The following is a 12,712-nucleotide window of genomic DNA, read 5'->3' as shown; positions in this document are numbered from 1 at the left end:
GCATCGCGTAATTTCAGGTAGGTCATGTCAGTCAAGCATGCATCAGCTGATAATCACCAATCCAGTTCCTAAACCCATCACAACCGATCTTTTAAATTCCCATTCATTGAGCCGCGTTTTGGCGCATTGCTGATACTAATTTAAAATCCCTCCTCCAACCTATCCACCTATCCGGAACCTGTTGTTTATGAACCAATATTGAGTTAGAATTCTTCCTATGTATTTTTAAGGGGGCTTTTTCTTTATTTATTTTCTTTTCAAATATGTTAAGTGTGAGGATATTATTATGCATGATTAATGGTTCTGCTGTTATCCTAAGGGAGTTTTTATTTTCTTATTGTATGTGCACGGACAGGCCCATGGAACTTTTGCCCAAAACAGAACCATACCGCCAACACTAACTGTATGCATATCATTTAATCAATCTTCATTTGACAAAGTGGTCCTGATGATATTTTAGTCATTACTGTACGTCTATGGAAAGTCTCAATTAAACAATGAAACACAACGTGTGTGTGCAAGCGTGTAGTTTATGACATCATAAATTTGAATAATAACCAGTGGCGGCCGGTGTCATAATTTCAAAATATGTGTTCTGCGCCTCGAGAGATCCTGTGTGCATCACGTGTTGTCAAAATAAGCGTCTGCTGAAGATGCGTATAAAGGGTTTATGATAAAAGAGACGCTCACGTTTGCCAAATCCTCGCATAATCTCATGCGTAATCAGAGTTTACTGTTCGGGGAGTGTCTTGATGTGTATTTTGTGAACATGAGTGTCTCTTTGGATGCGTGTGCCGCAGGCACTTATTTGGACAAAACACGTGATGCACATGGTTTATATGACGCAACAAACACATATTTTTTAAATGCAATCAACACACATGACACTCCGACCACTTATTTTGAATAAGCACCCCTCGGATGAGCAGTCACGAGCCGCCACTGATAACAACATGGGTAGTATTTACACTCTAAAAATGGATGTGTTATAAACAACACAATCTGTGTTATTTTTGGGACAATGCATTTAGTGTGTTGTCCCAAAAATAACACAGATTGTGTTGTTTATATAGAGTGTAAATACCACCCATGTTGTGATCAGTGGCGGCTCGTGACTGCTCATCCGAGGGGTGCTTATTCACACATCTGTGTTATTATTGAAACTACTTAAAATAATTTTTTTAATAACTTGTTTTGTCACTTTTATTTATTTTAACACAAAATCAACACAAAATGACACATAATGAGCTAAATAGCATTTTACAAAATGAACACATCTGTTTTTAAAGTGAAGGTATTTGTACCTGTGTCATAATAGACTGAAAGCTTTATTTCTTTATTTTTTAAATACCAAAGGTTTTCTGTGAAGATTAGGTTTAGATGTGGGGTTAGGGATACAGGAAATAATATTTGATTTTAAAGAAATTGTTATTTCATATTATAAAGTGAAAGGTGAGCCGTACAAAACACTGCGGTTAGCTTTGTCAGAGGCACTGATGCACAACAACATTGTTTGAAAGGAGGTTACAGTGGTTCAAATTTAAACCAAGAATGAATTATCAGTATTAAAATCACATGCTGAACTCTCACATAATATCTATCTAGGTTGACAGTTTCAACCATACTAGATTAAGGTGCATGGCTTCTTATGTAAAGTGATCATATCTTGCTAAAGTAACTGAGATTGATACCAAACGATTTAAAAACCAACAGTGCAGGTATATAAACCACTTTTGCAGGAGCTGTAAGAACTTGCAATTTCTGACTACGGCTTCCATGTTAAATAGCGATGTTGAACTTTTTGGCTTTGCGGTAATTGCTGACCTATCTTAAAAATAAACTGCACACAGGTGTTGTTTCCCATGCAAGTATAAAAGACGAACAAAGAAACCTCGAGTGGGAGTTTCAGGGGTAAAAAAACATCACCTGTTGTTTTCACATAAGCAGTTGAGTAAAATGTGACTAAGAAACTTCTTGGGGATAAAAATGCAATATGTTAAAAGGGGAATTTCATGATTGTATCAGTGAATAGTAAAAAATCATTATGAGAGAAGAATGGTGTTAAGAAAATATATCTATACAGACAAGACTAGTCTGGCTTCCTGTGTTTGTTTGTGCGTAGTATGACTTACTACCGGAATTAGCATAAGGTCATTTAACTGTCGACTTGCTGTTGAATTTATTTATTTTTTCTAAAGCCTCATCATCATATAGCTCAAATGCTAAACATCAATAATGTACTTGAAATGGATGTTGAGTTTAATAATGGAAAAAAATAGATTTTTAATAAACTTGAATTTACAAGTCATTTCAACTTATTTTTTATGAGTTTATGAGCTTAAGTTACTTCAACTTTATTTTTTATAATTTATAACAACTCATCACTAGTCAAGAAAGTTGAAATGAATTGTACTGTAATTTCAAATTGATTAAACTTAAAAACTTCAAGTGTAACAAGGAATTTTTACAGTATTCAGATTGAACTTGTTTATGTGGCACATGTTTGTTAAATTAAGTAATATTTTAATTGACACTCTTTGATTTGATTGATCTGAAAACAAAATAACACAGCTAATCAGACATTCTTAATTAAGAATTGGTAATTCGAAGGAAGTTAAATTTAAGTTCAATAATATAGATGTTCTTGGTGGTTGTCGTTTTTTTCCCTTTTTTTGCAAGAAAATGGTCTTTGGCAAATCTTGCATGATCAAAAAACAAAATATTATCCTTTATCAAAGTTATTGTCGGGTAGAAATAGTTTTGTCATTCCATCTTTAAAGTGGCAATTACTAACACCTTAACTTTTTTATTTTTTTAGAAAGTTCAATTTAAGATCAATAATATAGATTTTCTTGATGATTGTTGCTTTTTCCCTTTTTTTTTTTTTTTGCAAGAAATTGGTCTTTGACAAATCTTGCATGATTAAACAAACAACATATTATCTTTTATCAAAGTTATTGTTGCATAGAAAAAGTTTTGTCATTCCATCTTTAAAGTGGCAATTACTAACACCTTTACCTTTTCCTGATTTTTAACGCAAGAAGTTCAATTTAAGTTCAATAATATTGATTTTCTTGATGATTGTTGCTTTTTCCCTTTTTTTCTTCAAGAAAATAGTCTTTGGCAAATCTTGCATGATAAAACAAACAAAATATTATTCTTTACCAAAGTTATTGTTGCATAGAAATAGTTTTGTAGTTGCATCTTTAAAGTGACAGTTGCACCTTAACCTTTTCCTGTTTTTAATGAAACCTCAAATATTTTGCGCTGGCACTGTGAATTGATATGGCACATGTGATGCAGAGTGGCAACCACGAATTTAGGTGACAAACTCATTCTAGCAATAACCTTCGTACACTATTTAAAACTGCATATGCTTGCGTGCACTTTGACAAACTTTCCGTGTAACTGTGAGCGAGGGGTTTGTTTTTACTACAGATGCTCTGAGAAAAGGGAACTTTTTTTGTTTTGTTTTTTTTAATTTTTTAGGTTGGGTATGGGTACGTGTATGTGTGTGTGTGTTTTCCTCTTGCTTTCTTTGATCTCTTTATTCAAGTTTCAAAAGCTAGTTGCAAAGTATTTCTACATTCTTCTTTTTTCCCTCATCTTATCTTTGTAAAATCTCTCCTTTGTTTGTCTTTTGATATTAATACTTTTTATAAAATGTCAGTTGCAACTATAGGCTATATATGGAATAAAATAACATAATAGGTTCACAGTAATTAACAATTTAAAAAAAAGTATTAACTAGTTTAGTTTCCACTACACTAAAAAAAAATGGTGCTAAAAAGCACTAAAAGCTCGTAATCATAGGGGAACTATTTTAAGTGCTATATAGCACCTACTATATAGAGTGGTGTGAAAAAGTGTTGCCACCCTTTGAGATTTTTTTGTCACACTTTAATGTTTCAGTTCTTGAAACAAATTTAAATATTAATCAAAGACAACACAAGTAAAGACAACATGCAGTTTTTTTATGAAGGTTTTTAGTATGAAGGAAAAACAAACATGGCCCTGTGTGAAATAGTGCTTTCCCCCTAAACCTAATAACTGGTTGGGCCACCCTTAGCAGGAACAATTGCAATCAAGCGTTTGTGATAACTTGCAACATATCTGTCAACCGTCCCATTTTTCCCGGGATTCTTCCGTATTTGACCATTCTTCTTCCCCAGTTGTTGACACCCGCCAATAAAACAAGAAGAAGAAAAGCTTCCCCAGGATGGCTGGAGGATGACGAGCTGTGCACAAAGCTACAGCCACGCACATTATAGCGCACACGTCCGCCTGCCAACTTACACAATTTCGCACATTTGGATGTGCGGACTGATGCGTGTGGCGTTTTTGTAACTTTGCATGTAGGTAAACACTGCTGTTTGTGCCTTTACACTTAACTCAGAAGGTGTTAAGCAATTCAGCATCTGCAACCTATGTGTATAACAAGTCATTTGCAGATGCAAGAGAGCCATACAAATAATGATACAAGGTATACACTGAAAAAATACTTTGTTACTTAGTATTTTTGTATTGTTTTCAGTACAAATATCAAAAATTCTAGGATGCATTTTCTTGATGAGCAAAATGACCTAAGACAATAAGTTTACTGTTTTGACAAAAATATCAAAGTTAAGTGAATTTGTGATTAATCAAAGCAAGAAAATCTGCCAATGGGGTATGAAAATGTTACATTAATTTTTCTTGAATTCAGTGTTTTAAGGCGGGGTGCACGATCTCTGAAAACCCAATGTTGACATGTGAAATCACCTAAACAAACATGCCCCTACCCCAATAGAATCTGGACTTTCTTTTGATAGACCCGCCCCACACATACGCAACCCAGACAACAATGTTGGTTAGTAGACGTGCGTCGTACTGCTAATTGGCTACAAGTGTGTTTTGGTAATTGGCCTGACTCCCTTTTCCAAAGCTTTTCTCAAAAATCGTGCACCTTGCCTTTGAGGAAAAGGAAACTTATTTCAAGATTTTTTTTCGTACCCTATTTGCAGTTTTTTGTGCCTGTATTAAGCACAAATTCACTTAAATTTAATATTTTTGTCTAAAAGCTAGACTTCTTTTCTTAGGTCATTTTGCTTATCAAGAAAATGCATCTTGATTTAAATAAAAAATTTTAGGTATATCTAAGTAAGAAAGTCCTTTTTGCAGTGTATATCTTGTATCATTGTTTGTATGGCTCTCTTGCAAGTGACTTATACACATACACCTTCTGAGTTAAGCATTAAGGCACCCATCCATTCCCTTGCGTAGTGAAAACAGAAGGGGGGGGGGGGTTGTGGTGTTAGGGTTTAGAATATTTCCCTTATTTTCAAATCCAAATGTTGACAAGTATGACTTGCAGTAAGTCTGTTACAGCACTGTGGAGGAATTTTGCTCCACTCATCTTTGGAGAATTGTTTTAATTCAGCCACACTGGAGGGATTTTGAGCATGAACCGCCTTTTTTATATCACAGCATCTTTTGGCCTTTGACTACGCCACTCCAAAGTTTTTATTTTGTTTTAATTCAGCCATTCAGAGGTGGACTTGCTGGTGTGTTTTGGATCATTGTCCTACTGCAAAACCCAAGTTTCAGCTAGAAATCACGAACAGTTTGCCGGACATTATCCTTCAGGATTTTTTGGTAGACAGCTAGATTTAATGGTTCCATTTATAACAACAAGTCTTCCAAGTCCTGAAGCAGCAAAACAGCTCCAGACCATCACACTACCACCACCATAATTTACTGTTGGTATAATGTTATTTTTCTGAAATGCGGTGTTAATTAATTTTTCTGAAATGCGGTAAGAGGTATAGTCTCCCTAACTACATGCCTATATGTTTGCTTTGTCAATTTTCCAAAATACTGGAGAACATTTTTGTTAAAATTTTAGATTGTTTCCATGAGAACCAATCATTGTTATCCGATAGTCAGTATGGTTTTCAGAACAACCATTCAACAGCCTTAGCTTTGATGAAAATTACAGAGGACATTACAACAGAATTGGAAAATAAAAATTTTACTGTCTGTGTCTTTATTGATGTTAAAGAGGCCTTTGAGGCCACTGACCATGGTATTTTAAAATCTAAGTTACATGCACATGGAATCAGGGGTATAGTATTAAAATGGTTGACTAGTAATTTAGAAAACAGGGAACAGTGTGTTCATTATGCAGGACATGTATCAAAATGTAAAAAAAAATCTATGTGGAGTCCCACAAGGTTTTGTATTAGGGCCAATACTTTTTATGTATACATCAATTATTTTTTTACAGATGACACAAATGTTTTTAGTTTTAAAAAAGAAATTTAAAAATACTACTTACCAAAATTCAAAGAGAAATGGTCCTACTTCAGAAATGGTTACATTTAAGTAGAACAAAGTTTATGTTGTTTACAAATAATAAATGTTCAGAAAAAATCAATTTGTGTTTAAACAGAACTTTTCCTCAACCACTCTCACCGCAGAAATGTATTGTATTAAATAGAATTAAATAGAAATTAAAAAATGTAAAAACATATTTTTATTGAATACTATATTATTTATTATTTATTTATAAAAAATCTTTTTATTACATTTTTAAGGCCTTCTCTGAAGGCGTAGAAGGCCCTGAAGGTTCCCCACTGGAATTTAGGTTTTTGGGGGTTCTCATAGATGAGAAATTAAAATGGAAGCCACATATCTCCTATGTAAAAAAGAAAGTTTGTAAAAACATTTTTGTATTGAGCAAAATCAAGTATATGTTAAACTACAATGCGAACTTTGTATTGTTCACTAATTTTACCATATTTTATGTATTGTTTGGGGGTGTGGGGTAACTCATATGTCACAAATTTAATGCATCTAATTATTCTACAAAAAAGCCATAAGAATTATTCATAGAGTGACTCCAAAAGACAACACTTCTGAACTGTTTATGAAGTCAAGACTACTGAAATTGAAAGAATTGGTTGTTCTGCAAATGTTATTAATAATGCATAAAGCAAGTGTAACCCACACAAGGGTAGAAATGCTTTATAACCTTTTCCAGACTGATAGATCTCAATTACTTTCTTTCTCATTTGTTCCTGAATTTCTTTGGATCTCAACATGATGCGTAGATTTTGAGGATCTTTTGGTCTACTTCACTTTGTCAGGTAGGATTTAGGTGATTTCTTGATTGTAAACAGGTGTGGCAGTAATCAGGCATGGATGTGGCTAGAGAAACTGAACTCAGATGTGACAAACCACAGTTATGTTTTAACTGGAGAGGAGGGCAAGAACTGTTTCATACAGGGCCATGTGGGTTTGAATTTTGATTTCCCTTTATAATAAAAACATTCCTTTAAAAACTGCTTCTTGTGTTTACTTGTGTTCTCTTTCATTCATATTTAAATTTGTTTAATGATTTGAAACATTAAAGTGTACTACATAGGTACTACATAAATGCTATATGGCAGTAAATTGTTCCCCTATGATTACGAACCAGTGAACATTGGTGCTATTTAGCACTGTTTGTTATGAAATTTGATACTATGAACTTGTGTGCACTCTCTACAACATTTCACCTTAACATATCAAAATACACAGGTGATAATACAAACTGAGGTTTATTCACGCTTTCTCTGAGCCGCAGTTCCTTTACCACGCAAATCACCTGAGTTGTGGCCGAAAGCACTTCTTCCTGCCTGAGCCTCTTTTCCTGGCAGTAATCTACACACCAAGCCGCAAATGCACACGTGCAGCAGTGCGTGTACCTGTGCAAAGATGAAACTGGGTGAGGGGAGTGTCGGTGGTTGGGGACATGGAGCTTTAAAAGAGCAAATGTTCATCCTGTTGTTTTGTGATCTGAATGTGGTTTTCATGTGACACAAAGTAAGTGTGTGATCATCTCATTCTTTACAAACATTATTCTCATCAACAAATAAATTGTGCTTAGTAGATAACTGTTACCTGTATGTTATCCACATACCTACCACATGTAGATAGGTCACACTGCTTTAAGTTTGCCGAGGCGAACCACAGTTTAACCACGTGGCACAGTACTATATTCCATCAGTGCCTCATTGAATAAAAATGTCCATTAAATGACTCGTCATCTTTTCAAAATAACTCAGATCTGCTACTGCTGACTTATTCTTATGTATCTTGAACACCCATCATGTTTAAAACAGATTATATTGTACACACTCGTGGAATATTAAAAAGACCGATAAACTAGTCTTTAGTTGGCGACAGTGAATAAAAATATTTGCAGTGGATACCTGTTATGAGGAATCATTTTACGGTTGTGCAAAGGTGAGTAAAGATCTTGTTTTTCAACACGACAGAGGCTGTGGTGAAAACCCTTTCCTCTGGTCTTGGCTTCAAAGTTAAAAGCACTACATCACCGAGATCTCGTGTTCACTGTGCAGAAAGCGGTCCTGGGGAAACGTTCAAAGAGAAACAAAACTGCAGTCATGAATGCATTTACTGGTAAGCAAATAGGTTTGCATGATTTTTTTAAAGAAGATAAACTGTTTTATGTATTAGTCGTTTTCATTTACATTTATGAATTAAATTTGGTTTTTACTCTCTGACAGTTTTTTGTCCTGCTTTGCTGATTTGGTCGTGCCACATAAAGGTAATTTTTTGGCATATAGCAGAACAAGCTACACAACACGTGTTTCACAATTTATGCGTTTGGCAGATGCTTTCGCCCGTGCGACTTGCAGTGCTTTCTAGGTACAGATTTTATCAGCTTGCATATCTCTTGGGAATCAAACCCTTCAATGTGGCATAGCTCGCATCTTGCTATACTAGTTGAGTTACAAGTTTAATTGAATCTCTAATTAAGACCTGATTATTTAATGGGAAAACAAAGATTGAGAATTTGTATTAAAGAAATGGATTTACTATTACAATATAAAATTCAGGCAATGTACTGTGGATGGATTCAAACAAAAGTTACACTGTAAAAAATGCTGGGTTACTTTTTTTAACCTCATAACCATTTAAGTAAACCGGATGCATTAGACCATTTAAGTTTTAAAACACATAAATATAAGTGCTGTTAACTTGAGTCATCTGCAATTATGCACCTATATTTAAGTAGTGTGAACTTAAATATAAGTGCATAACTGCATATGACTCAATTTGTTTAAGTTCAAAGTACTCAAATGTATGTGTTGTAAAGCTAATGCAACCGTTTTACTTAAATGGTTTGAGTTGAGTTAACTTTTAGGTTTTTTATGTTTGCACCATAATACTTAATTCTTTGTAACTGGAACCTGTTGTACACAAACATGGACAAATACACTGCTTCGTGTTCTTAGAAAACAATTTGGTTATTATATTTATTGGTTCTTCCTAACCCCAAAATAGCTGGTAGAAATCTGAAAAAAAGACAAACCAAAACCCGGGTCTTAGGGGTTTAACCCAACAGGGGACGAACCCAGATGTTGGGTTAAATTACCCCGAGATGTTTACATTTGACCCAACACTGGGTTCAAAAATAGCATTTTGGGTTGGAACAACTGGGCATGGACTCTCACAAAAAAGGTACAAAAGCTTTCACTGGGACTGTTCCTATAATATGTACCAATTTCATACAGATTTGTAACTACGTTGTACCCTAATGTGTACCATTGAGGTACAAAAGTGCTCTTTTTGGAAAGGTTCCATCCCAGTCACAACTTTTGTACCTTTTTGTACCTTTTTCAAAGTGTAGGTTTAATTACAACCCAGTGGGTTGTGTTAATCCCTTTCGGACCCAATGCTAGGTTGTTAAAAACAAATTTCAGCACTCAATATAAGAAAAGGAAACTTTTTTGGTGACTCATTTCTTGCAACCCTCATGTCTTACCTTTATTACAGACAAGTTGGTCCAACTCAACCATCCCGTACTATGAGGAAAATTCAACAAATTATGAGATGTCCACAGAGATGGATTACAGCGGGCTCGAATTCATGTGCACAAAGGACTCCAACCGAACTTTCCGTGCCTTGTTTTTACCCATCATGTACACCATCATTTGCCTCCTGGCTCTCTTGGGAAACTTTCTGGTCCTCCTGACCTACCTTTACTTCAAAAGGCTGAAAACAATGACAGACGTCTACTTGTTTAATCTGGCCATTGCTGACCTACTGTTTGCGATTTCTCTCCCCTTTTGGGCAGCTAGTTTCATGAGCAAGTGGCATCTGGGTCAGTATCCATGCAAGACCATGTTTACAATCTACAAGGTCAGCTTCTTCAGTGGCATGTTTCTTCTCACCTTTATCAGCGTCGATCGGTATTTCTCCATAACAAAGGCCGTCTTTGCTCATCGTTGCCGCACCACTGCGGTCTACTACGGTCAGGTGTCTTCTCTGATTACTTGGGTCATGGCGGTGATCTTTTCGATACCTGACATGGTGTTCTCTGAAGTCAACATCAATGAAACTTGTGTTGCAAATGGGAAAGACTATGAAGACTACCACAGTAAAATGCTAGTAAGTCAGATGGTTCTGGGGTTTATAGTTCCAGCGGTCGTTATGATGTTCTGTTACAGCTGCATCATCAAGACTCTCATCCAAGCCAGGAACTTTGAGAGGAACAAAGCCTTCAAGGTCATCATTGCTGTCGTGGCTGTCTTTGTGTTGACTCAACTACCCTACAACGTGGTCATGGGGGTGACTACCCAGGAAACAACGGACTGCCAAAAACATAACAGTCGCCTTTATGCTATGGATGTGACAAGGGCTGTGGCTTTCCTGCGCTGCTGTCTGAACCCATTCCTGTATGCCTTCATTGGGGTCAAGTTTCGCAATGATCTCCTGAAGCTATTAAAGGACCTGGGGTGTCTCAAAAAGAGCCATCTCATGTACACCCGCTGTGGAAGACGAAGATCCTCTGCTGGCCTGGAAACCGAAACTACATCATTCTCCCCCTGAATGATGTTTTTTCACTCAGATTCCCACATTTTGCTATTTACTCAATGTACTTCATGTATTTAGTGCTAAATTGCTTCTTTAGCTCTCTAAAGATAATACTGAGTGAGGCTGTATGGTGATTTTTTTATTTATGCTATGCAGTGCTGCCAGTATTTTTTGTACAGTAAAAAGTTCCTGCTTTGTAACAAAGAGCCTTTGACTTGTTTTTGACTTCTTTTTAAGAAAAAGTTAAAATTTGGATAGTTTGCTGTTATACATACATGTACATATGGTTTCAATTACATAAGATTATGCATCATTTATTTCATTTACCACAACGACATATGGCCCATTAGAAACAAATCAATCAACACATTTTTTATACTTTTTTATTTACATTTTCCTTGTTGATTTACTGTAATGTTGTTAAATTTAATAAATATCAATTTCTTAAATAAATGACTGAATTTTCTACTGAATTTTACAGAATCATAAAGACCTCAGCTATATATTCCACATTAAAACACACGTTAACAGTTAAAACATATAGATTCCACTTTCCTTTGGCTCTTTTTTTAAATACATTTTCTTAATCCTACACATTTTTTTGGTTTGTCACCCAGGTTATAGTGTGAAGTACAAAAGCCAAGAGAGGGTGTGTACTATTATTATTTTTGCTTGTTTGTTTCCTTGTGATCACAACTTAATTTCTCATGACCTCGAGATAACCATAAATGTATTCTTGTGATTAAAGCTTAAAGGTCAGGTAATTTGGGCGTTTTATTGATTTATACGGTCTACTTATGACCTTGCCGTGGTTTTTACAATCAAAAACATAAAAAGCAATAAGTAATAAGCTATTTGTGTACACTGGTTTTGAGGCTGGTTTTGATGGGTGGGCCGCATTAAAGATTTGGAAGTAAATGCCCACTGCTATAATTGCATAACAGTTTTAGTAGTAAACTAGCACAACTCCTCGGTCATTACATGTAGGGAATTGTTTAAAAACTTCAGATGTGGAAAAATGGCAGCCGAAGGGATTAACCCATATATGTTCAAGCTGTAACATGTTCTGTTCACAAGACATGATACACATAAATGCGTATGGGCAGTGGTGGCCGGTGACTTCTTTTTCGAGAGCGCACAATGCGAAACTAGTCACAACATGTATGTAGCCTGTCATGTGTGTGGTTCGTCATTTCAAAATATGTGTTCAGTGCGTCATTGTAAACTTCTGTGGATCATGCGTTATGTCAAAATACAAGCCTAAATACACCCGGTTCTGGCTTTACCATAGCAATACTAAACATTCACTTGTGGCGTAAGCGTTGACGCTTGACAGAAGGCTTGTCTGAAGCATGACCAAAAGCCAATCACAGTGGCCCCTACACATGTTTCGGTCTTCCATAAATGTAATTGGCTGGCTCTGCCTAGGTTATTTGCATAAGGCGATCTGTTGCCTGACGCACACGTTGCCGCTTGAAAAGTAATGTTGAAATGTTGAGAAGCGTAATGCTATGTAACACCAGCCGCGGTAGAGGCGGCAAAAACGCGCTATTTGCGCATAGTTGGACGCTTGAACATTTGAGTTCACTCGCTTCATTCACGCGTGAAAGCCGCTTGTGAAATTCTAGTCATTCAAGAAATTCACGTGGAAATTCGCGTCATGGGAGGGGCTTGGTTAACACGGCGCAAAAAGATTTTTCTACTCGCGCGTTTCCGCCGGCAACACTCAATTCGCGCAGAATGCGGCATCCGTGCCGCGCATTCTGCGCCGCGCTTACCGCATGTACCACGCTGCAGGATGCCTAATTCCGTCTTTGCATTGACTTAACATTCACCCGGCTTGCCG

The 12,712-nt window shown here is 36.1% G+C and overlaps 1 protein-coding gene across 1 annotated transcript; it reads left to right on the top strand.

Annotated features, from left to right (window-relative positions):
* Positions 1–8,248: 8,248 nt before the first annotated feature.
* On the top strand, positions 8,249–11,303 carry ccr7 (chemokine (C-C motif) receptor 7). Its single transcript, XM_065240343.2, has 3 exons — positions 8,249–8,445; positions 8,553–8,593; positions 9,826–11,303. The coding sequence occupies exons 1-3, from the start codon at positions 8,430–8,432 to the stop codon at positions 10,879–10,881; spliced, it is 1,113 nt and encodes a 370-aa protein (XP_065096415.1). The 5' UTR covers positions 8,249–8,429; the 3' UTR covers positions 10,882–11,303.
* Positions 11,304–12,712: the final 1,409 nt, after the last annotated feature.

Source organism: Paramisgurnus dabryanus, chromosome 7 (genome assembly GCF_030506205.2).
Source record: "Paramisgurnus dabryanus chromosome 7, PD_genome_1.1, whole genome shotgun sequence".
Lineage (NCBI taxonomy): Eukaryota > Metazoa > Chordata > Actinopteri > Cypriniformes > Cobitidae > Paramisgurnus > Paramisgurnus dabryanus.
The sequence above is the reverse complement of the archived record's forward strand: the minus strand, read 5'-3'. Positions and strand labels throughout refer to the sequence as shown.

Excerpts from the sequence above, each read along its gene's own strand:
- ccr7 (XM_065240343.2), top strand. Across the intron at positions 8,594-9,825 it reads TTTGGTCGTGCCACATAAAG|ACAAGTTGGTCCAACTCAAC; the intron begins GTAATTTTTTGG and ends CCTTTATTACAG.